The sequence below is a fragment of the Toxotes jaculatrix genome, chromosome 15, assembly GCF_017976425.1.
Source record: "Toxotes jaculatrix isolate fToxJac2 chromosome 15, fToxJac2.pri, whole genome shotgun sequence".
NCBI classification, from domain to species: Eukaryota; Metazoa; Chordata; class Actinopteri; family Toxotidae; genus Toxotes; species Toxotes jaculatrix.
The window spans coordinates 12,802,989-12,826,927 of NC_054408.1; the positions used below are offsets into that span (position 1 = coordinate 12,802,989).

General features: G+C 41.2%; 2 protein-coding genes across 3 annotated transcripts; both read right to left on the bottom strand.

The window, feature by feature from the left end:
- Positions 1–2,255: 2,255 nt before the first annotated feature.
- Positions 2,256–10,288, bottom strand: galnt3 (UDP-N-acetyl-alpha-D-galactosamine:polypeptide N-acetylgalactosaminyltransferase 3 (GalNAc-T3)). Of its 2 annotated transcripts, none has more exons than XM_041056473.1 (11): positions 10,085–10,288; positions 9,212–9,751; positions 8,304–8,476; positions 7,543–7,692; positions 7,094–7,328; positions 6,876–6,993; positions 5,510–5,626; positions 3,850–3,981; positions 3,518–3,619; positions 3,258–3,410; positions 2,256–3,144 (listed from the first exon to the last, which is right to left on the bottom strand). In XM_041056473.1, the coding sequence occupies exons 2-11, from the start codon at positions 9,706–9,708 to the stop codon at positions 3,028–3,030; spliced, it is 1,794 nt and encodes a 597-aa protein (XP_040912407.1). In that variant the 5' UTR covers positions 9,709–9,751; positions 10,085–10,288; the 3' UTR covers positions 2,256–3,027. The 2 variants fall into 2 exon arrangements, with proteins under 2 accessions (XP_040912407.1, XP_040912406.1); XM_041056472.1 differs by having other exon boundaries at positions 5,426–5,626.
- Positions 10,289–11,369: 1,081 nt separating this feature from the next.
- ttc21b (tetratricopeptide repeat domain 21B) lies at positions 11,370–22,815 on the bottom strand. The gene is made up of 29 exons (XM_041056435.1): positions 22,674–22,815; positions 22,160–22,289; positions 21,949–22,059; positions 21,684–21,850; positions 21,449–21,571; positions 20,926–21,083; positions 20,252–20,336; positions 20,000–20,098; positions 19,684–19,876; positions 19,485–19,582; positions 18,919–19,119; positions 18,552–18,681; positions 18,309–18,466; positions 17,568–17,792; positions 17,203–17,441; positions 16,683–16,755; positions 15,293–15,403; positions 15,073–15,211; positions 14,723–14,829; positions 14,353–14,541; positions 14,042–14,152; positions 13,867–13,948; positions 13,593–13,743; positions 13,336–13,497; positions 13,035–13,230; positions 12,502–12,726; positions 12,197–12,317; positions 12,033–12,100; positions 11,370–11,951 (listed from the first exon to the last, which is right to left on the bottom strand). Exons 1-29 carry the CDS (start codon positions 22,695–22,697, stop codon positions 11,874–11,876), a joined length of 3,954 nt encoding a protein of 1,317 aa, XP_040912369.1. The 5' UTR covers positions 22,698–22,815; the 3' UTR covers positions 11,370–11,873.
- Positions 22,816–23,939: the final 1,124 nt, after the last annotated feature.

Sequence of the window (23,939 nt, forward strand, 5' to 3'; positions counted from 1 at the left end):
TCAAAAATTTTTTTTGACTTTTTTTGTCCGATTTTGACGCCATACTATACTATGACATTTTGAGGTCAAAAAAATTTTTGACTTTTTTTTGCCCGAAAAAAACGCCATACTATACTATGACATTTTTTATGACATTTTGAGGTCAAAAAAAAATTTGAATTTTTTTGTCCGATTTTGACGCCTTACTATACTATGACGTTTTTTATGACATTTTGAGGTCCAAAAAAATTTTGACTTTTTTTGGCCGATTTTGACGCCTTACTATACTATGACTTTTTTATTGACAAAAAAGTCCCAAAAAATTTTTTGACTTATTTTGGCCGATTTTGACGCCTTACTATACTAACGTTTTTTATGACATTTTAAGGTCCAAAAAAATGTTGACTTTTCTTGGCCGATTTTGACGCCTTACTATACTATGACGTTTTTTATGACATTTTGAGGTCAACAAATTTTTTGACTTTTTTTGGCCGATTTTGACGCCTTACTATACTATGACTTTTTTATGACATTTTGAGGTCCAAAAAAATTTTTGACTTTCTTTGGCCGATTTTGACGCCTTACTATACTATGACGTTTTTTATGACATTTTGAGGTCTTACTGACATGACTTTTTTTGGCCAATTTGAAAAAGGAATTAAAGGATTCAAAGGATTCACAGACTTTTTATTTTCAATTTCACCATATGTCAGACATACAGGGGAATCGAAATGTTTCTCTCAATGTGCATTTTAAAATAATAAATAAATTAAACAATCTAAACAAAAGCAGCTAAATACATTTTTAATTCAATATAAATCTACAGTGTGTAAAGAAATATATGAAAAAAAATATATATATATATGAAAATTGCAAATTTTTTGACCTAGAAAAAAAATATGTTTACAGAGTGACAATAGCAGCAGTAGTACTGTGTGAGCGGCCGTAAACATTATTATGCCGTAGGTTAGCAAGAACAGTGCAAATGGTTATGTTGTGCAAGTTGGCCAAAAGATTGTCTTAGTCCAGGTGGAGGGGGGGGCAGAGTTTGGGTCCAGGGGCGAGGGGTGGGGTTGTGTACAGAGTTCAGCATCCTGACAGCCTGGTGGATGAAGCTGTTGGACAGTCTTGTGGAGTGGGCCCGGAGGCATTGGAACCGTCTCCCTGAAGGCAGGAGGCTGAAGTGGGGGTGTGAGTTGTCCTCCGCAATGCTGATGGCTCTGCGGGTGAGGCGTGTGTTATAAATGTCTGTGAGGGGCAACAGAGGTCCCACAGTGAAGAGGGTTAGGGTTAAGTTTGTTGACCAGGAGAAGTCCTCGGAGATGTGCACCCCCAGGAACTTGGTTGCTGTTCACCCTCTCCACTGCAGCGCCGTCGATGGTCAGTGGGGGGTGCTGTGAGGGCCTTCTCCTGAAGTTGATAACCATCTCTTTGGTCCTCCCCACATTGAGGAAGAGGCTATTATCCTTACACCACTGGACCAGTTGGCTCACCGAAGCCTTACTATACTATGACCTTTTTTATGACATTTTGAGGTTGTTCTAAAGTAAAAAAGTGAACTTTTTTTGGCCGATTTTGAAGCCTTCCTATACTATGACCTTTTTTATTAGGGCCCAAGCATGAAATTTGTGCACAGCCCTATTGTAACTGAAGGGATTATTATTACTCTCTTCTATTTTTCTCCCGCTGCTTTGTCGGCTAATTTGACCCCCTGAACGTGCTCAAAAATTCACCTCACTTTGCCCAAAATTTTCCCCCTAAGAAAGTTCTTGTTTGACACTTTCCGTGCGACCGAGCGCGGCCAAACGGCTCTGTAGCGGCCCCTAGAGTGAGAAAATATTCCAAGTAAGACCCACAGACTTGAAATTCGGGGAGGGGGCCATGTCTTTTCTGTTGCTGTATACTGCTGTGCTTCTCTGGGGAGAAGAGCAGGAGAGAGGAGAGGACTCTTGTGTGTGGCTGCGCTGGCTGCGACTCAAGCAGCTCGCAAGGGGTGCGAGGGTCCGCCCATCGCTGCTTGCAGCTTTAATTTCTATTTTATTCAGAGAGGGGTAGTCTAAAAGAAGGTTACCTTTTATGAGTATCTCTTGAATTTAATAAATATTGACTGTTAACAGAATTTCCTGTTTTTCTGACTTTCTTTTCTGACCTTATACTTACCTCAAGTTGCCTTTTGGGACATACATGCATACATTCGTACATATCATACTTGCCTGTAGAGAAGATTTATTACAGCATCATACAAAATCAACAATATTGATAATAATAATATTAAAACAAACAGAGCTCTGGTATCGGAATAGTATCAGTATCGGCAGATATCCAAATTCAGGTATTGGGATCGGATCGGAAGTGAAAAAATGTGGATCGGTGCATCCCTAGTTATCAGCTTCAACCCTGATCTGAAGATTCTTTTGATCACAACACTATAGAACCCGATATTCTGTATAAACAGAAAATTGCACCACCACCCATTCCACCATCATCCCTCAACCATTTTTCCCATTCAGAATAAAATTACATCCAAGGCACTGGACGGTACAAAAAAAAAAAATAAAGAAATGCACACCATACTTTTGGCATTTCAGATTTTCACTTTCAGTCTCTTTGGCGCGTAACATTTGGGATTTTTGTGTGTTCAAGATTTACTGTGCTGTTTAGTATGATTCTGTTTTAGATTCATGTGCATATCTTTATGGAACATATCCAGTGTTGGCTTTTATATACCTAATACTGCATGTGTTGGTTGCGAAGACTTGAAATAGTGAAAACATCACAAACACAAAAGAGGCACTTGTCAACACAGTGCATCTTCATTCCTCTAAGAATCTCAGTTCACAGTCTGATTGGGGGCATCGTTTCAATGCTTCCTTCCAGCAGTGGCACACTGTATTTTTCCTAATGCAGCAGCAGTTCAGTTCTTCTATGTATAAAAATAAATTAAAACTCCATGTTGTTGATCTAAAAAAAAAAAACTGCATACAGTATAGTGTACTCACGGTCCTAGTATGCCTATGCAGAGTAACAATTTGTGAAGTGGTAGCACACTCAAACAACAAATGACCACAGCTGGTATCTGTCTGAGGGGTTGCAGAGGGCAAGAGAGGGATGTTCAAGACGGGCACTCAGACACATGTTCAGTCCTGGGATGTAGAATAACTGGTTCTATATGAAGAGAAGACAAAGCTATTACTTTCCTAAACAGAAATAATAACCACAGAATCTGAAATCACAGAACAGTGGAGAAATGCAAAAAAATGCACAAAAAAAACCCTCACATCCTTCAGTTCCCATTTTTGTTCTGCTCCTACAAATGTGTTCCTGCCTTTATACTGGCAGTCCTCCAGCTTCACAGTCCCCTCCGACCCATGCAAACACAGCTCCTTCTGAATGTTGTGTCTAATCTCGTGATGTGTGGAGTACTCAAAATACTACAGCACAAGAAACAGACAGAAAAAAGTTCCAATGAATCACTGAGATTAAAATGTTTTGTCAATAAGTGATAGAAGCGATAGAAGGTTTTTTTTTTTAAACTGACCTGGTTTCCTCCTAGTCCATGACATGGGTACATGATGAGCTGTTTCCCACCCTCATTGTTCTCTCCAGCATCCAGACATGAGTCTTTGCCCACATTTTTCACCTACAGAGAGAGAGAGAGCAGGGAAGGGGAAAGCAGTGAAAGGAAACAAAATGAAAAACTAACATCCAGCGCAAGCTGTTCAAACAACTTTAGTCTCTGGAGTGCTTTCAGTGGTGTCAAATTGGAACTCCTCAGTACCCTCTGGAGATCCTAAGTGGAAACCCACAGTGGCTAGACAGAGCTCTGAGGTTTGGAAAGAGAAGAGCTGGTGGTGGGGTGCGTGATCTTACAGAGCCAAAGCGAAGTGGGTTGAGATCAGGCATGAAGACTTCTGGATAAACGTTCTTCAAATACCAGGAGAAGCTTTTGCACTGTAGCCGCGCCCGGAGGTCCACGCGTTTGGAGATATCGCCAAATGTCCTCTGTTAAAACAATCACAGGCAGCTCCTTTATATCGTTCATCAACTCATACTGCAGGCATGCTGGATACTAACAGGACGAATTTTGCAAGGTTTAACGACAAATAGTGATTTTTTTTTTTTTTTTTTTTACTATTCATTACTATTGTGAAATGTGGGACTAAAACACTGCCGGGCCCAGGCCTATGGTTAGGAAACACAGCCACTGTTTAGGTGTTCAATTGGTCCCCACAATTTTTCTTCAAATCTTTCTTTCTATTGCAGAAGGGAAAAAGTTAAGAGACTTCCAAAGTTATTACAATTCATCCTCTGGGAACCATGAAAGTCCGCACCCAAATTTAACAGCAATCCATCCAATAGTCGTCAAGATATTTCACTAAAATGCAAACGTGAACTTCATGGCGGCACAAGAGAAAAAGTCAGGGGATGACCAAAGTCATTAGGTGTCTTCCTCTGGAAACCATTGTTTTTTTGTGCTAAATTTTATGATCCAACATCCAGCAGTTATTAAGATATTTAAGCCTGGACCAAAGTGGTGGACCCACTGATCAACTGACATCTCCATCCATAGACGGAGCTCTGAACTATCACCCAATTACAGAAATAAAACCATTGTACAAAAAAAAAACTGATATACTAGATATTCTACTTAATCAATTTACTTTTCTAAAGTCAATCCCTGTGTTCCCGTTGTCTAATGACTCCTTTCTTAAACAAATTAACAACAGACAAGTGTATTTGATCACTGTTCCTTTTAAACTGAAGTGTAACAGCACATTTAAAAGGATTTGCAGGCACCTCGTGCTCTTGAATAATGAGAGCACTTACTATAATGATGAGCCTGTCGCTCACACTAGAGCATGCTGATAGCTACTACAGTGGGTTCCTTGAAGTTGTTGATGACAGCGTGTCTGTTTGAAGCCAGCGGGAGAGGGCTGGCCTGCTTTGTGAGGTATAGCCCTGAGGGGACAGTTTATAGCACCTATGGGACCACATGTTGGGAAATGCTAAGAGCCTGTGTCATTTACCAGAGCTGACTTCCTTCAGGTTCCTTTTCCTCTGTCGCTTAACAGCTTTCAGCCCTTAATAGCTAATCTATGTCTCTCTATTTCAAAGAATGCATTTCATTTCTACAGAAACCATGCACTGAGAAGCAGTCATGAAATGCTGAGTCCTCCTGTAACTGTTTGCTTTTTCCTGTGGAGTATGTTAAGTAAGTCGTAATCAGACTTAAGGCTGGATTTGAATTTACTCAGACTTGTCTCAAGGGGGCAGGATAATAAGTGGTCTTAAAAGCCACTTACATATGACCACAAGACATAGAAGTGAAAGATAATGGTGCAGAGAAATTTGCTGCTCCATAGAATTCAGTGAATTTGACAGAATCTTTGAAAGTATGACAGGATAGACACAGGATTTCAGAGGCACAGTAAGAAGTAGTATGTACATCTTTTGCCATCTGCGCAGCTTGTTGGTTACGACGGTAGAAGATCTCCTTGTAGTCGTCCATCCACACCTCAGCCAGTCGTACCTGGTTGCGAGCAATCACTTGTGTACCCTTGGGGAAGGTGTGGGGGCTCTTTGTGCGGAAAACATGACCAACAATGGAGCATGGGATGATCTCCAGCTGTCCTCCGCACTGCCACACCTGCAAGTTAATGGAAGACAGCGCTGAACAGATGCACAATGAGATGCAATTAGACACACCGTCGCAGACGTTTGGATCCAGAGTTCTAGGGATAGGGCCGATCCGATCCAGTGTCAGTATCGGATCACGGATCGGAAATTTCCGATCAAACCTGGGGAGATTTGCGATCCATGGACCATGTCTGTTATTTAATGTTGTCTGCTAAAATAACTCCACAAGTGATTCCTGCCGGCTGCTCTGCTAACTGGCTGCAAAATGTGGAATGGATTTCCTGAACGGCGGCGTGTCTCATTACTCTGCGTCTCATTGAAACACGCCTCCATTCAGGAAATCCATTCCACAGTTTGCAGCCAGCTAGCAGGTGAGCATCGAGCAGCACCGTGGCTAGCCAACTTTTCAGCGCAACATGTCTGCTGTGTGGAAATATTTTGCACTAGAAACACCCCAAAGCAAGACAGCAACATGCAATGTCTGCAAAGCCGTTGTACCGAGGGGCAGAAGCTCCGTCGCGACCTACAGGTGGTAATAATAAGCTCGATGCTAACATAATATGGAGAATCCCATTGACGGGCTAGCGCATTAGCATCGGTCTTGCTATTAACTTAAACGATAAACCAAAGCGGGACACCATAACAGGTGAGTCATACAGGTAATTCACACACCAACAATATATTACTCACAGACTTATGTCCCTTCTAGGTACGGCAGGAACCTAGTGAGCTTCCGCCCCTTGGGATGTTTGAGATTCGAAAAACCTTTATGTGTTGCTGCTACAAAACCCAGTATACTTAATTTGTGCTGATCAGATCAAGTAGCCCTTTTTATTTCTATTTTATTTTATTTGGAGAGGGGTAGTCTAAAAGAAGGTTACCCTTTATGAGTATCTCTTGAATTTAATAATTGTTGACTGTTAACAGAACTTCCTGTTTTTCTGACTTTCTTTTCTGACTTTATACTTAAGTTGCCTTTTGGGACATACATGCATACATTCATACATATCATACTTGCCTATAAAGAATATTTATTACAGCATCATATAAAATCAACAATAATGATAATAATAATATTAAAGCAAACAGAGCTCTAGTATCGGAATAGTAGCGGCAGATATCCAAATTCAGGCATCGGGATCGGATAGGAAGTGAAAACGTGGATCGATGCATCCCTAGTTCATTCACTGGGTTAAAAGGCTCAATGATAAATAACAAGACTGCTGAACCTCCACAATGACAGCTTAGTGATATCTTACCCTAAATGACATTTCGATATTCTCCCCACCCCAGATTTCCATTTCTTCATCATAGCTTCCAATATGGTAGAAGTAGTCTTTTGAGATGGAGAAGAGCCCACCAGCAAATGTGGGAGTCCTGCAGAGAAAGTTTGTTAAAGGTTTTTAAGTTATTTCCAGCAAGATTCAAGAGTTCATATCAAGCTGATATTTTATATTCATGCAGAATTTATGCTTACTTGATAGGATAAGTTTCATCCTTCCTCCTTTGTCTCTCATGATCTGGGAGACTCTCCCAGCCAAAAGCCAGGCCCCAGTCAAAGTTGCCCCGGTTGTGGTTCTGGCCATATGGGGACGGTTTCATGAACTCAAAGGTATTGAGATCAATTGTGGTTATATCAGGACTGACTACTGCAGTGTAGTTCTCTGCTATCCTTGCCAGTAGAGGCTCCAGCCACCCATTAAAGCATTCACCTGAAACACAAACAAGTGTACATGACATACACTGCATGACATCTTGCTTAACAATAACCAGCAAGTGGCTAATTATAGAATGTAAATCCATGGCAGCCATGTCTAAGATTTCAAGAAGAGCAAGAATTGTGCTGTTGGCCTGCGGTTGTGTAAATAAGGGTGTGGCTAAGTCGCTGATTTTAAAATGTGAGTAACATCAGTGGTGTTGACTAACAGTGGGCGTCGAGAAAGGTGAGTGTGTCACCGGTGGCCACGGAGGCACCCAGCAGCCGAGCGGTGATGAGTCCTTTCCTCTCTCGCTGTCGGACTACTCGGACAATGCTCAGCTGCTTCAAATACTCATCCAGCTCATCCTTCAACACATCTGAAAGTATGGGATGACCACAGAGACATGGAAATAAGTTAGAGGATGGAGGTTCTGAAAAATAAGTAATACATGACTGAATGTTGTGCACAGTCTAATATAAACAGTCTCATAAAGACTCACTGGTTGCTAAAGTGATACATGTATATTATATTCACAGTCCTCAGCCTTTATAAGACTCAAAACAGATGAAAAAGAACAAAGCTGTCTTCCTAACATCTTTAATAGTGCTGGCTGTCAGGACAACTGCTGTACAGCAGGGTCCCATCTGTGCTCTGATCCCAACAAATAACTGAGTTTAGAGTGTCAGATGGACTGCATTCCCTGAAAACTCCCCTCTCCAGCATTTTGTTTCCTACCTTCATTGGACTTGTTAACAAGACTTAACTCTGACTCATTTCTTAGCGCAACCACTGCTAATTCCTCTTAGGAAAGTATTCACTAGCAGCCTCTCACTTCCTGTTGTAACCCACTTCATGGCCCACAGAAGGAGCGGGGAGCTCCTCTCTGCACGATTCGTGGCACACCAAAGAGCTGCCCACCCAATATGCAGCATGAATTCGAACCCAAAAGAGAGCAGGGCGGTCCTGAAAGGCCCTATTGAGTTTTACCATCCACGCTGGCGTCGTCCACCAGGATGATCTCCTTGAGGAGAATGGCAGGGGAGGTGTGGAGGACACTGTATACTGTCCTTAGCAGAGTGCTCCAAGCTTCATTGTGAAACACAATTATCACACTGGTGGTCGGCAAGGGGGGGCATCGCTTAAAGGTTTGCTCAATACATCTGCAGCAGGAGGAAAAAGAGGACACAAAGATCTGACTGTCCAGTATAGTTCCTGAGTGGCACAATAGTCTAGTTATTACATCTGCAGTCTCTCCCCTGTGGGGTGTCTGTTTCAAATGTGACACCACATGTGTGGCAGCCTTTGAAATACCTGCCATATCAGAGTGAGAAAGACTTTGTAACTCACCCTTATAAGATAGCCAGTACATGGACAGGCTTTACTTCTGTGTCATGTACACTGGCTATGTACTGCCATGTACTTGGACTTACGTGTACTTGGATGTACTGTAATTAGCCAAACATAACTGTGTTTCTTTCTGAACTGGCCACAGTAACTGGGCAGGCATGCTGAAACAAAGTCCCTGCTGTTGTGGTTTCTGCCTGAGATTTTCCTCACATGATGAATTTGTTTGGGTTAGACAGTCAGTTTTGCATCACTCCATCCATATTAGCATTACCTTTGTGGGTGTTTTTCAGTGTGTGACTAAGTGAGTGACTTTAAGTTATATTCTGAATCCATGGAGTAGTGAGAGCAAAAGTGGAAAACTTCTTGTACAGCACCAAAGCTGCATTCACACCCACTAGGTGGTGCACACACACACACACACACACACACACATTATATCAAAATCATTTGGAAAATTGGATCAACTAAGTTCTTTCTTCCCCTCTTTGAAACATGAATTATTTTGTACAAGTTTATCAAAAGCATAAAGATTATGCAAGCTGACGTACTCTGGTGGTCTTGTGTCTGCGCCCAGGTCTCTGCTCAAGGAGATGCGGTCACTGGCATACAGGTTAAAGCAGTGTTTCTCTTCTCCCCTCTCCTTCTCCTTCTGTTCTTCTGGGCTCAGTGAGTCTGTATGGAAAGGTTTCCCAGCAGCTCCGGGAGCAAGAGGGCTCTGAGGTGGACGCTCCAGAGCTGGTTTGAGCTCAGCGGCTGTGTAGTGACCTGGCAGACAGGACGTGCTGTCTGCTTTGTCCTGCTGTCGTACAGGGGCTCTGATCTGCATCTTTGGCATCACATCCCTGAAGTTATTGACAGCTCCCATCATCATGCCCAGCATGGCATCCCGCTTCACTGCCATCTCCTTCAGCCAAGGGTCCTCCTGTTGGCTTTGGCTCCCCACTTCCCATTGTATGAGGAATACGAATGTGACAAAGACCAGGGCCACTATCACCAGTTTAAGTGGGTGCAATCGCCTTCGGAGCACTCTGCGGAAAGCTGTCATTCTTCTTGAATGGAGAGCAGACTGACTTTGGACTGAAATTCAGCTGCAATACATGAACATAACCCGCCGAGTAATGATGATTAGCAACCAGCATTCATGTAATTATGAAATTTAAGGTATTTGGATTTCAGAAAAAATACAGGTAGCCTAAGTAGTGCTACATTACTTGCCATGTCACTATTTCAACATCTTAGACTCAAAGCAACTTTAAAACTTTTGGTCTTTGAAATAAATAAAAAGAACACATCTGTGGAGCAGTTCCTGGTGAGTCTAACAGTAGTCTGCTGTTATCTACAAATCACATATTTTAAAATCGGCACAAGAAATCTGCAAACAACCACTGCTCTGGATTCCTTCAGGGAAAAAGACCACGTACCATGAGTCGCTGAACAACAGATTAAGGTTGCAAAAAAAAGCCCTTTACACAGTTCTTATTAAATCCAACGCATGGCATCCTGCTTTGACTGGATATCCTCTGCTTGTTGCGCGAACTCCAAACGAACTTTCCGCGGAGACAAAAAAACAAAAAGAGAGATTTGCTCCGTTTTCTGCCCTCGCGAAACTTCCGTCTCGTTGGATCAAGGTGAGCTTCCCTCAGGTAGAAGGTGGAGACCTGGTGGCGCGCCTGCGCAGAGAGGGGTTTGCGCATCAAAAGCCATACCTGGGATACAAATGAGACAGCAAGTATTACAAGAAACGATCCCGACAAACGAGTTTGATGACGGCACTGTTTGCCTTAACTGTTGCTACAGCTATGTCCTACGTCCTATGTTTTTTTTAAAAAAATAATTTGACCTAAATCACAGCTGAATCAAACACGTATCCCGACAAACCTCAGGCAAAAGCAGTCACTTTGTCAAGAGGAATTTTGCAGACTGTTCGTCACGGAGTTGCTCAGATTCAACGATGGTGTCATTAATAGGATTTGTTCAGTTGGCCATTCACTGGGACCGTTGCTGGGTTACAAATAACGGAGGAACGCACTATACCCCACACACAGCCCACCGCATCCAATCAGGCTCTCTGAGAAAACACCACATCTTACACATACACTGCTTACATTTATCAACGTGAACACATGGATCAACTAAAAAGAAAAGAAAAAAAGCACATGGTTCAGAATGTGTTTGGAAAAGTTAAAGCGTCTTTTCGCGCGGAGGCGGATCTGCCCACGTTATTGTTATTAATCCCATCAGAGATTTCGTTAGTGATAAAAGTTGTAAAAACTGACACTCACCAGTGGAGTCGGTAGTTTGTCTGATCCTTTAATTTCCCAGGTTTCTCGCAGCGGATGGTCTTAATGAGTAACAACGCGGATCCCAGCCGCAGGGAGCCTGCTCTGCTGCCCAGTTTGAAGTCTTTCTGCCTTTGACTTGCACAGTGAGTCCATCTGTAGTGACTGTGTTCCCCGGCACTTCCTATCCACGGCAGGCATCCAGTTTATTGTGTCCATTAAAATGTTCACTGTGTGTCCTGCATTTTTTTTTTTCTCCAGTCACGCTTGGAAATGTTTGTGTGGCAGTTGTCTGTGTGGATACTAATGGTGTCATTTTAGATCCTGTCTTAAAAGCATCAATTAAAAAAAAAAGAAGTCATATTTCTATATAACTTTATTTTAAACAAAAGCTGAAAAGTAAAAAAAAAAGATATATACACAATTATCTACATCCTAATATTTATCACAACATATATTTCAGTATTGATTTTCACATAAATGAACTAAAGGGAATAATATGAAAAACAAAATACATGCATCATGTATAAGATTAAAAATAGATTCTCTAACACATAAGGGAAAGATTTCAGTTTTGATAAATAAAGCTTTAATTCAGACACTGCCCTTCTGCAAGAGCCCCTATGTTCTAAGCTCCAAAATAAGTTGAAATTTAGATTTTAGAAGGTACCACACCTTTGTGAGAAAAGAAAAACCTGCCTGAACCTCTCTGCACTCTGTTTTCCCTCAGGATAGTCAGCACCCACCTATTTATTTACCAAGTAAATTTACATAGTGTTCAAGAGGCATTCCCAAAGAAATGATAACTGCACATTCGTTAAATCCAACAGTGAAAGGCAAACCATAAAAGCAAATTCAATCAAAGTACACTAATTTTTACTTCAGAAACCTTGGCTCCACGTCTCACATAAACCGTCTAAATGGCCCAAAACTAAGATCTCAGGGCAGCACGAGCTTTGTCCAGGATGTCCTTTCTCATTCTTGGATAATCTGGATGAGCAGCCAGAACCTGTGGACAAAAGCAAGCATGATTCATGGGATAGCAACAGTTTGAAACTCTTAAAACTATAAGCATCCACAGGTGTCTCACCTTGTGACACACATCTATGGCATCAACGTGCCTCTTTGCTTTTAAGTAGTTGAAAGCAAGCTTGTATCCTGAAATAAAAACAGACATTGCATGTAAGAAATTTAACTCTCTTATTCCTTTTGTCCTTATAAACAGAACTGGACAAGTGATTTTGGTTGACTTACCAATAGTTGGGTTAGTCCGATTTCCATATTTCCAGGCCAGTTCATAGTTGACTGCTGCATCACGGAATGCCTGCTCTTTTTCCATTATGTATCCCACATATTCATAAGCTTTACAGCATGACTGTGGAAAAAAAGTGTCATTATTATCACAAAGTACTTAAAATAAAAGATGGCCCAGACATTATAAAAACAACCTCCTGACAAATCTAAATAAGGGGGGAAAAAGAGCTTTTTGTGAATTAAATTGCCTTAAATTGTCATAAACTACATCATTTTTAAGCCGTGACTATATCTTCAATACTGACCTTGTTATGGTTGAGGCATCTCTTCAAAAGGTCCCCGGCCATGTCATACTTCCCCGAATGGATGTAGATATCTGCCAAGAGCAGCCAGCTCTTCTCGAACTCATCAGCGTCGCCAATGCTCCAGTTCATTTTAGCAATGCGTTTGAGCTGGTTCCTGGCTCGGGGAGTTTGTTTTAGCATCATATAAGCTGTTGCCATGGCCAACAGTGCTGGGACATGGTCTTTCTGAATTCAACCAAAGAAATCTGGTTAGACGGGGTTGATCTTACAACACATCACACTGCCAACTGTTTACACATAAACCATACTGACATAACTTCAGCACATAAAGTTAGATAATAAAATGTAAATGTAAAATAAAATTCACAAAGCTGAACAACACAATCCATTAAATTCAGCCTGACACCGTGCAGTTTATTACCAAATGGAATGACTGACATGTAGAGAGTCTGAGAAATGCACGGCTCCTGGTGTGGATATATTTACACAGAGAGAGTGATGTAAATCATATGCACCATCTGGAGTTTACTTACCTCATTGTTTGCAATCTCTGTGAAAACACTGAGGGCTTTCTCTACATTGGCCTTCTGTTTAGTTGCCAGAAAGCAGTAGTTCTCCAGGATGCGGAGCTGTATGTGTCCGCCGGGTGTCTGAGGCTTTAACTCCTTCAGCAGCTTCTCAGCTGTTCTCACAGCAAGCTGCTCTGACTCCTGCTTCTCTGTGGAGTTTCTGATAGAAGACAAAAGTGAACACTACAAGTAAGTTTGAGGGTTTAAAACACAAGAGTGTATAGACTGTGTATTCTATCACTTATAAGCTCCTACTGCCGCTCACCCAATTTCACCATCTAAGTTCTCGAATACTTCTCCTCCCATGGTGTCATTGTCAGGGTTTAGGGAGATTTCAATCATGTTGTACACAGCATTTTGACCCCAATCGTTGTCTTTACGTGCTTTGTTGAAGTGTCTCAGAGCTTCAATAGATTCTCCCGTATACCTGAGCAGCAAGCACACGTTTAATCACACAATGCACTAAGCTTGAAGATGCGCAGATGTTGCCATGATGTCGAGGAAACACTCTTCCAAACTTACCAAAGATAAAGTCCTTTGCAGTAGTTAAACCCAGGGTCAAACTTAGTTCTGGTAGAATGTTTCTCTGCCATATCGAGAAATCTGGGAACTTCTTCCAATTTCCCGGCCCTCCTCAAGAGGTCAATAAGACGTGACAGAGTTGGGTAGTTGTCTGAAATAACAGGTGTAATCTCTTATGCTTTCCTTTCAGAGGAGTCAACAATTCACTTTTACATTCACTACAAATTTTGGTTTAAGAAACAAACGAAAAAAAAGAAACGTGACCCTGTTGCACCTGGTTTGCGCTCCAGGAGTTTTTGAAAGTGGAAAACTGCCTTTTCATAATCCTGCTTCCTAAACATAATGTCAGCCATCATCTGAGGACACACAGATGTAGGATATTAGTTCTATATAGTAGTTCCAAAGAAAAGTTATGGTCACATTTGTTGTGGCAGACAAACAGAACAAACCAGAGTTGCGTCTTCATTATACTGGTCATTACTCAGAATGACGCTGCATTGTTCCTGGCACGCATCAGCCTCATCCAGAGTGAGGTACAACCGAGCCAACTCCAACATCACCTAGGAACAGGGAGTGCATTCATTTAAATGACAAGATTATTCGTGGAATAATGTAGGGCAGATAAATCAGGCTTTTTAACTATCAACAACTATGATCGCAAAATTTTGAAAACACAAGGCTGTGATGCTAAAAGAAGCCAGAGCTTGTTAACCACAGCTGCAGTGAGTACACAGAACGTTTTTGATTCAGCTGCACTGACCTTGCGATCAGTCTCACAATACACAAGAGCTTCTTTGTAGAATTTGACCGCTCTCTCATAGCCCCTCTGACTTGTGTAGTATTTAGCGATCTCAGCGCAGATCTCTGCAGCAAGCTGCTTCTGCATGGGGAAGGCGTCAGGCTGCTCCATCTGCACCCGCTTCAGCACCTTGGCCTGCACATCTCGGGCCTATGGACAGCAAATACACAATCTTATTACAGAAGTAACAACAGTAATGATCATCATCATTATCATCTCTGTAGAAACAAGTAAAAGATTATCACCAAGACCAAGTAATGCTTGGAAATAATCATGTAAAATATCTGATACAAAATGTGAAGAGATGAGCCAGACAACTGGAACCACTTACTCTCTGTAAGGAGAGTAAAGCTTCCTCATTTTTGTCAACCTTATTTTGGATCTTTGCCAACAGGACCAGATAACGGCAATCATCTGAGAGCGCCGGTAGTTCATTCACTGGGTAGAAACACAACAGAGCAAACGAATGAAAACAATCAGTACATACTTTTTCCAAAACACAGCAGAGAGATGTTTTGATTTAGTTTACAAATTCAAAGCAGTTTGGCAGTGCAATGAACAATATTTTCTGATATGCTCTTTCCATCTTTGTATGTAGTTGTTTATATGCATCATCATGTCGGTGGTGTTTGACGTCAGGAGTTCACTGTGTGTGTGAAACTGCTTGAACAGTTTAAGTACCTGGTTCATGGGCCAGGGCTTCATGCAGGACTCTTTCACAGCGCTCATACTGCTTCATCTTCATCAGCAGTTCAGCCAGATCATGGCGTAGGAAGTTCTGTTGCTCAGTTTTCAAGGCGGCTTCATAATAATTAATTGCCTGTTTAAAAGCAGCCTTGTGTCAACAGTGGTTTATCTCTATGTCAATTTTGTTTATCTTTCAATGAGTGTACAAACAAACCTTGACGTAGTTATGAGTCTTGACCAGGGCTTTTCCAATCTTGCTGGCTAAAGCACCATCTTTGGGGTTTTTCTTCAGTGCATGTTCATAAACCTCAATGGCTTTCTCTGGCTGAGGATAAACACAAGCAACGATAAGTGATGTCAAAATTTGTTGTTGGTTTTAGGTTTTTGTAAATATTATTCAAGCAGTGTGATATGTTTCATTCTTTGCTAAATGTGGTGAACATTTGGTAAACACATTAAAGGCTGCCGCATGCTTCAAATTTAGAGCTGCTGGGAAAGTTGGATAAAGATACCATATCTGATTGTTGAGTTGGGATGGTCTGATTTGGCCTTGAATGATGCCATCTCACCCACAACCAGAGTATGCGTCAATAAAACTGACCTCAGGAGGAAGCTTGGGTCGCTACCCATTTACCTGAATTTAGGGTTATTTTGTTAACCTGTTTTTTGCAGTGTTTAGAAACTACTTCTTGCTGTTGCAGGATTTTAACAGTTTGTTCTCCCTTTTCATTCCCAACACATTATTTTCAAGAATATTCAGTCTATTCTTCCATATGTGAAATATCAACTTGAAAACTAGTTTACAATTTTCCAGGCTTGCCAGGGCACATGGAAAACTGATTGTCAGCCAAATTATAAATAATATAAATGCATTTACCTCTGCCAAGAAGGGAAGTAGATTTGCTTACTTAATGCCCAGGGTGAGATGGGATGCTCATACTATCTGATTATAAAAGCTTGGGGCACCCTGTATCTTAACAAAATTATGTGAATTATGGGTAATGTTTCAAGGCATATCCTCTTAGTTTGGTAGCGTACTTCACCAGAAAGAGTCATTTCTGGTCCACCTTAAAATTTACCCCTCTTTCAGAAATATATTGAGTAGCATTATGAAGCATTCATGTTTTCAAAATTTTACTAAGCAGCATTCCCAAACAAGCCTGCTTCATCACACTACTCTCAGCTGCAGGGTCAGGATTTGAAGGAGGATGTCCAGTGTTTCTTTCAGACACTGATTAGCCAAGGTAAGACCTTGGTGATGGACTTCAATACAGCTACATCATTATATATTAAAAGGGAAGAAAAATCAAAACACTGCAAGGCTCCATTACATGAATAGCAGGAAACAGGAATGTAGAAGTATTATGAAACTCAGAAAAGCACTGATTACATTACATGGTGGCTAAACATTTGCATAACTCCTCTACTTATAATCCAGCTTTTCAGTATGCCTTTGAGTTTTACGATTCTGGAAAAGGTATAAATGACTTGGCCAAAATAAAACCACAAGAATTTAGTTATTTGAAGCATGTAGCACCTTTAAGCCATTTAAAGTTATGGGATACAGTGTCATAAGACCCAGCTGAATCACATCTCCCACTTACTTCTTGAATGTTCATGTAGGCATCACCTAATAAGAGATATGTGTGAGGGCTGGGCAGCTTCTCCACCATTTCTCTGGAGAAAAGACAGAAATACCACATCACATATGGTGCACTTCATTACGCAGACATACGGTGTGTCTCTGCTGGTCTGCGGTTCAGTCATGCTTTACTATGTCTCAGCTGTCAATACAAGTAGAAGGTTGGAGGCAACTGGAGGAAACTGCACAATTCTTCTTTACTGCACAAATGGCTTCAGTTAAAATTGGTTTACGTTTGTGGTCTTCTAAATCCTACTACAGGCTCAGCTGGATGAAACGTGCAGTATGACTGGATATCTTAGAGTCATATATTTAATTAAGTTTCAGCCATTACTGTTAAGACAAACATCTACAATATACTGGTTTCAAATGGAGTATATGCGTTCATATGTTTAGCTACTATCTTTACATCAAGATCGCTTTCAGAGACCACTGTGCTTTTTTTTCTTTTTTGTTCATTTGGATTCAAATTTGCTGCTCACCTGTAACAGCTGGCGTACAGACGTTTCTCTTTTCTGTGGTTCAGATATATGTCTGCCATTTTCTCCTTGGCTTGGATGTAGTAGGGTTGCTCAGGTGTTATGTTTCTAAGCATACTCAGTGCCAGGTCGGTGTCACCACGCAGCAGGGCCAGGTCTGCATTGGCAATAGTGACACGTAGCTCCTCAGGGGTGCCCGAGAACTCATTTATGGCATCTTGCATCACCTTTGCTGCTTCATGCTGAAATATTAAATCAATCAATTCATATGCAAATACTGTATTTTTTCATAAAGGCCAGACATGGGTGGAACACCAAAAGGATTCTATCATGTACTAGCCTTCTGAAGTCAACACTCACTACTTTACCTGTTCGCCATTGAGCCACAGGGCCTCAGCTAACTCCAAGAAGACAGAGACACAGTCAGTGGAGCTCAGTTCAATCTTCTTGTTCTTGGACTTGGATGAGGATCCAGCTCTGCGGACACCTGGAAGACTCATGGCCATCTGCAATGTCTGAATAGCCTCTGTCAGTTCCCCCATTTTCTTCTTAGTCTGAGCCTTGATTAGGTGGTACAAAGGATGTTCTCGAATCTGGGGACAGGAAGAAAGTCATGCAGTTACACAATATCAGTATTTTGAAGACCTTGAGCATAAATCTGTGGTGACAAAAAATAACATTCCCCACAGAAATATTTTTGATCAGTCTAACTCAGCTGAACTGTCACTGATGCCGCGGACGCTGATTCTGTTTTAACCTGACTTATACTCAGACCACTGCAGTTTTTAATAAGCTAAAAGTTGACAACGTACCCTAATATTTCTGAACTGTTGGCATTTAAAAATACACACTGATGTCTTGTCATTGCTGACAATATCACCTGTGTCCCTTGCTAGACTGGATGCTGCATTATTCTTCCTTTCATCTACATCCTTTGCTGTATTAACATGCTTCGCTAAAGAAAAGCTAATGTGCCTATGTTATGGATAAAAGTGGCAAAGCTACAATGTAGTTGTACATTTTGCAAGGGGTCAAATAACAGCCTGAACGTAAAGTGTCTCATAACAATTTAGCAACCAGTAATATTATCATTATAATGGTGATCTTACCTCAAAGTTATGGCTGAGGCAGAGTTCAAGAGACTGGGAGCACAAAGTGAAGTTACCCTGCAGCAGATGGATCTGTGCCATTAGCAGATGAGCATCTGCATGAGAAGGACACTGTTCCAAGCAGTGACGTAGATTGCTCTGAGCAGCGTCAGTGTCGCCTGAATAAACACAGAAGCAGTGCAGTTTAGAATAGAAGCAACTGGAAAACAAATAAACGAAACACTATTAAAATGTGTTACTCACCAGACTGATATCTGACTTTGGCTAGCAGGAAGACCCCTTGGAGGAGACCTGGAACAATTTTGATGACAGTCTCCAACAATGTGGCACAGTGCTGGAGTTGAGGAGCAGGAGGCTGCCCCTGGGCTGGAGGCTAAAACATAAACAATAACAGTGTTATTTCCTGTAAAGATTCTCAAACTGCTTGAATAATGAATCTCATTACAAGAAGATTAAGTGTGTTATCCCTAACATACTATCCCCAAATGTGTGGAATAAAAAAACAAAAATTAATGGAAAAATAAATGCATATGTGACAGAGGCTCTCTCGCACTGCCCAAAATTGAAGGACCATCAGAGACCCTGGCACTGATGAGTCTACCAGCTGTACCTTAGCAGGACACAGAGCAAGATACTCTTTGACAATCTCCAAAAGGAAGTCAGGGTTGAGCTTCTCAAAGTACTCCACTCCCAGAGGCAGACCCTGCAGTGTGGAGAAGTGTGTGTCCACTGCATCGTTCAGCAGGTTGGTAACCTCTTCTGGAGGCTTGCGCTTTTTCACTGCCAGAACAGCACGCAGGTACAGTACCTCCTGATTGGGTGGAAATAAACAACAGAAAATAGCTAACAGAGGGACAAAAATTGTTGGATAAAAGAAAACAGGTAGCGGAAGACTGGAGGGTGGAAAACGTGACAAGGACATTCTGTGTAAGACGGATTGAAGACAAAAGCATAAAAACAAAAGTCTCAGAGGAAGAATAACAGAGGAGTAAATACTGAAGAACAACTGGAGCAACGGCTTTTTTTCCTGCCAGGTGCTGTTTTTTAGTACTTAACATATAGTTTTTAAGTAAAGTATTCTAAACCATACTAAGTCTCTTTCCCTGGGATACTCTTATAGATTAAAAAGACATTTTGTGTTGTCCTCTGTAATTTAACATTTATAAGAGACATTACCCCTGATTTTCCAATAGACTGTTGAATCTCTGTCAGAAATTCCAACTGTTGTTCTGCATCCTCAAGGTGGCCTTCTATCAGCTGGCAACGAATTATGCCTGAGTAAAAGAAATGACAAATGATCACATTCTCAGAATAAAATGAATGTATCTGTCCTGAGTGGTGAGTAGACAACAGGTTAATCACTGTAACATGTTACCGGTCAAAGCAGAAACACTGGTCTCATCCAAAGTCATGGCGGTCTTGTACCACTTCATGGCCTCCTTGATTCTGCCCTGAAGGACCATCTGGTAGCCCAACTCTGTGGCTAAATCTGAGTCCCCTGATGCCACAGAGAAGGCTCTTTCCACCATCCTGAATGTCTGTTCAATTACTTTCTCATTTCGTCCACACTTTAAGGGAACAAAAACAACAAGAAGAGTAAATGCCAAAATTCCTCACAAGTGAAGGAAAGAAAAGACGCCCAAAACTGTAGCATTAAGAATTTAGAGAGAATACTGAAAATCATTACTTACAACACGAGTGAAGGCCAGAGACATTCTGTAGAAAAGCTCAGGGTTGCGTGGTTCCAGAATATCCAAGTTGCTGATGAGGTTTGAAAGCAGCTTTACTGACTGCCAAGGGACACATAAAACAGTTTCTGTAAATTGATCACCACTTTGCCACAGCTCAGTCTTAAATGCCAGTATTTGCCATTATTTTGGTTCCTGGTAAATTGCATACCCATTAGTTCAAAGTAAGAACATGTGAAAATGGGTGAACCTCACCTCAGTAATATTTCCTTCTCTACATAAAAAATGTAGAGCTAACATCCGTAGTGCCTCCAGGTTATTTTTATCCCTCTGTAAAAGCCTGAAACATGACACAAGATACTGTGAATATAGTCCATCTCCTACACTTAATAAGCCTGGATTTCTTTGATTGATAGTAATAGATCATCTGATACTGCTGCAGTACTGTGTTGAGCTTCCAGTCAAATAAAATTAAAACTGAAAGGAACTGTGAGGGCCGCCAAAGACTGTAAAGTATACTGTATGCTGCTTGGACCCCTCCGTAAACCTGAATCTACAACTCCATGGAATTGTGTTAGACTTCTGCACTTTGGCTCAAAGGCCTTTTCATGCTGTCTTGACACTGGCGAAGGTCCAGAGGGGTGAGCACAAACAATGGCTTAGTCAGTATGCACTGGTTTGAGGCATCACGCTAGTGTTTCATTTGCACTTGAATGCTAAGCCATTTGTAAAGGCAGACTGTGCTTTTTCTTATATGCCTGGTGGTGATTACAAATGTTTTTTGCAATTTCTGATCTCACCAGAGAGATTGTAACCGCTTGTTAAGACTCTTTGAGTCTGAGGAAGAAAGCTCAGGTAGGCTTGCACTGAAAGAGCTGTGACCTCTGTTTACGATCTGGGAGAAAACTCTTAACTATCCCAAATATTACCTGTTTGCTGCGTCTATGGTTTGCTCACAGTCTTGAAGGCTGAGCAACAGTTTCATCTTCTTGATGAGAGCAGGCAAGAACCCAGGGAAACTAACAATGACCTGGTTAACCATCTCCAATGCTCCGGAGTAGTTCTGACGATATTCATAGTATTGTGCCTAGGACAAACCAAACACCACTTAAGAGTCTATCATATGCAAAGGGTAGTAAAAATACACAAAGAATTAAACACCTAACCGCCTTTGGGTAATAAACCTGTCAAGAGAAACCGAGGAAGCAATATCTCCAAAGTTATAGAAGAATAGTCAAAAGGATGTACTGTCCATGAGAACTGGAAAATATTTAATGCAGTGAATGGAATAGCTGATGATGGCAAGGGACACATTAAATCAAGCACTAAGTCAATTACAGACACAACAAACAGTGTCAGAGAAGTACGAAAAAGGAGAAATGGTAGCATCATAACATTTTCAGCTGTGGCTGAGGAAGACTATTCAATTTGAATTTGTATTTCCCATCTCACCTTTCCCATCAGGCCGAAAACATCTGCTCTCTCTTTCAGTCCCTCATCAAAGTATTTTCCAGCCTTCCTGGCATAGGTGTCTTTACCAGATGTCACATCTATCCAGGCTTTTAGAATTGTCCCCTTAACAACAAATATAAGTGCAAATCTTTCATACACTGAAGTGCTTTGCATAAAATGGAAAAAAATAACACTGGTGTTTTTTTTTTCCAAAAATATGACAGAACCATCTCACCTCTCTAGAGCCATTGGAGAGTTTGATCATTCTCTCTGTGTACTCCCTTGCCTTATCATTTCGCCCCAACAGCCAAAGAAACATCCCAGCATAGTAAAGACTCTTGGGAGATGCACTTTTACGGTCCTCTTTGACCTTAGCATCAAGTTCTTGAATGACTTCTCTGTCTGTAAATACAATGACACAAGAATATTATCAACAAGTGCGTCCTGTCCTTTAAAACACTCTGAGCAAACAGCTGTGACATGACTGTATGCTGGATTACCTGGGTTAGTCTTTTTCTTCTCAGCATAGACAAGAGCCATCAACGTGCAGAGAGACACATCTCGACTATCTCTTATTGTGTCCAACTCTACTGAGGCTTCTTGAATTTGATCTGAAGTAAAATAACGACATAAGTGCATGTGTGTAAGAGACACTAGTCTGACCAGAAAAAGGCTAATGCTATTACTTTTATTTAATCCTTTTAAGCTTACCTTGCATTAGGGTACCATACGCATGGAAAAAACTGTAGATAGGATCACTGCTGAATCTCCTCTGAGCAGCTGTTGCAGCGTTTACAGCGTGATTGAAATACTTTTCATAGCAATAGTACCTGATCAAAGCCTGTGAAAAAATATAAAGGCACTGCGTTTGTAAGTATTAGAAGGTGGCGACAGTAGAAGAAAACCTGTGAAATACCAGTCACATGCTGCAATCAATGTCATTTTCATAACAGAGCAAAGTAACACACAAACCAACGTTAAAAGAGGAACCCTGCGTTTAGCTTCAGAACATGTTAGCTAGGTCACCAATAACATAACATTAGCTACTTTGATATCATTCCTCGCCGACAGCTACTGTTGCTGTTGAACGTTTAGAAAGGTCTTACAAACATTTCTCGCTAACTACAGCTCTGTATCATTTTGCCACAGTCCAGTAGCACTATAGTTATATTAGTTAACGCTGACTTTAACAGGGTGCTGTTATCGTTTATACGTGTGCGCTTACCAACGTTGTCTCCTCATCCTCCATCTTGGCTAGGGCGTTTTGTGCTTAAACACTAACCGACGTGAAAATAACTACCGATTTACCCTGTCTGCACCGTACTTCAGCGAAAAACGATGTTACTGCAGCTTTCGCTGTGTTTTCGCCATCTTGCACTAACTCCTTCAGCGTTGCTTGGTAACTAAGTAACACTAATAGATGTTTTCCCCTGAGCCTTTCCTTTCAGGCAACAACTGAACGCCGGCTGCTTGCATATTTCGTCTCTTTAATTAGTAATATTGTCAGAGCTAATCCCTAACTACAGTCTATCACATTTCTACATCCCTAAATGTTTTATTAAAATGTGTTGGCCGATGATTGGTAAAGTGCTTTGGGTCTGTCCACCTGGCAGTAAGCCCGACAGACCAAACACAGGGAACACTAGATCTGTGTAGACGCCATCTTTACCTTTGACTTGAGCCAGTTTCGCCTAATACCTCTAGGTGGCGCAGTCACCCTTTTATAAAAACTAATTCCACAACTGCTACTACAAACAACAACGACAACAACAATAGTAATAATAACAATAATAGCAATAATAATAACAAATTTAGTAGAAGCATCTATGTGGGGAAATATGGAACATAGATTTATTCAAATTTAATAAATATGAATAAATAGGTGAATTTTATCATGCACCATAAATGTATAAGATAGCAAGTTTTTACTTCTGGGGCATTTGAAGCAACCTGCAGAAAAATATTGCATGTCAAAGTACTTTTAACCTACTTTGAATTTATGGAAATCATTTAAGGGAGCTCACTGGCTTGGATTACACTCACAAAGGTTGGATAAATGTGGTCAGTAGAGAAGACTTCTGTTTGCCAGGCCTACATAATTTACCACCCTCAGTTTAGGAAAGATAATGTCAACATCTTAATTCATTTTTGTTGGGCCCTATTGTGTAATATAAGACATATTATTGTCTCAACCAAACAAGAAAACAAGAAAGTTTGTGCAAACTGTCACCTATTAACACAGCTTTGTATAGTTTATCATGTGCAGTGGAAACATATTTCCACCCAGCCTGTGGTAATTGGTGGCCCAATGTTATGCAACACCATGCATTGACTGTTAAGTATGAACTCTCCCAGTGTCTACAGTGTTGAGTCCATGGCTGGAGCAGCCAGTGTCCAGCATGGGTGCAACTGTTCCAGGAGAGACCTTTCCATGCCTTGTCAGATACTGTTTAGCACTAACTCTGGCACATAATCATTACTCTCTGCAGCA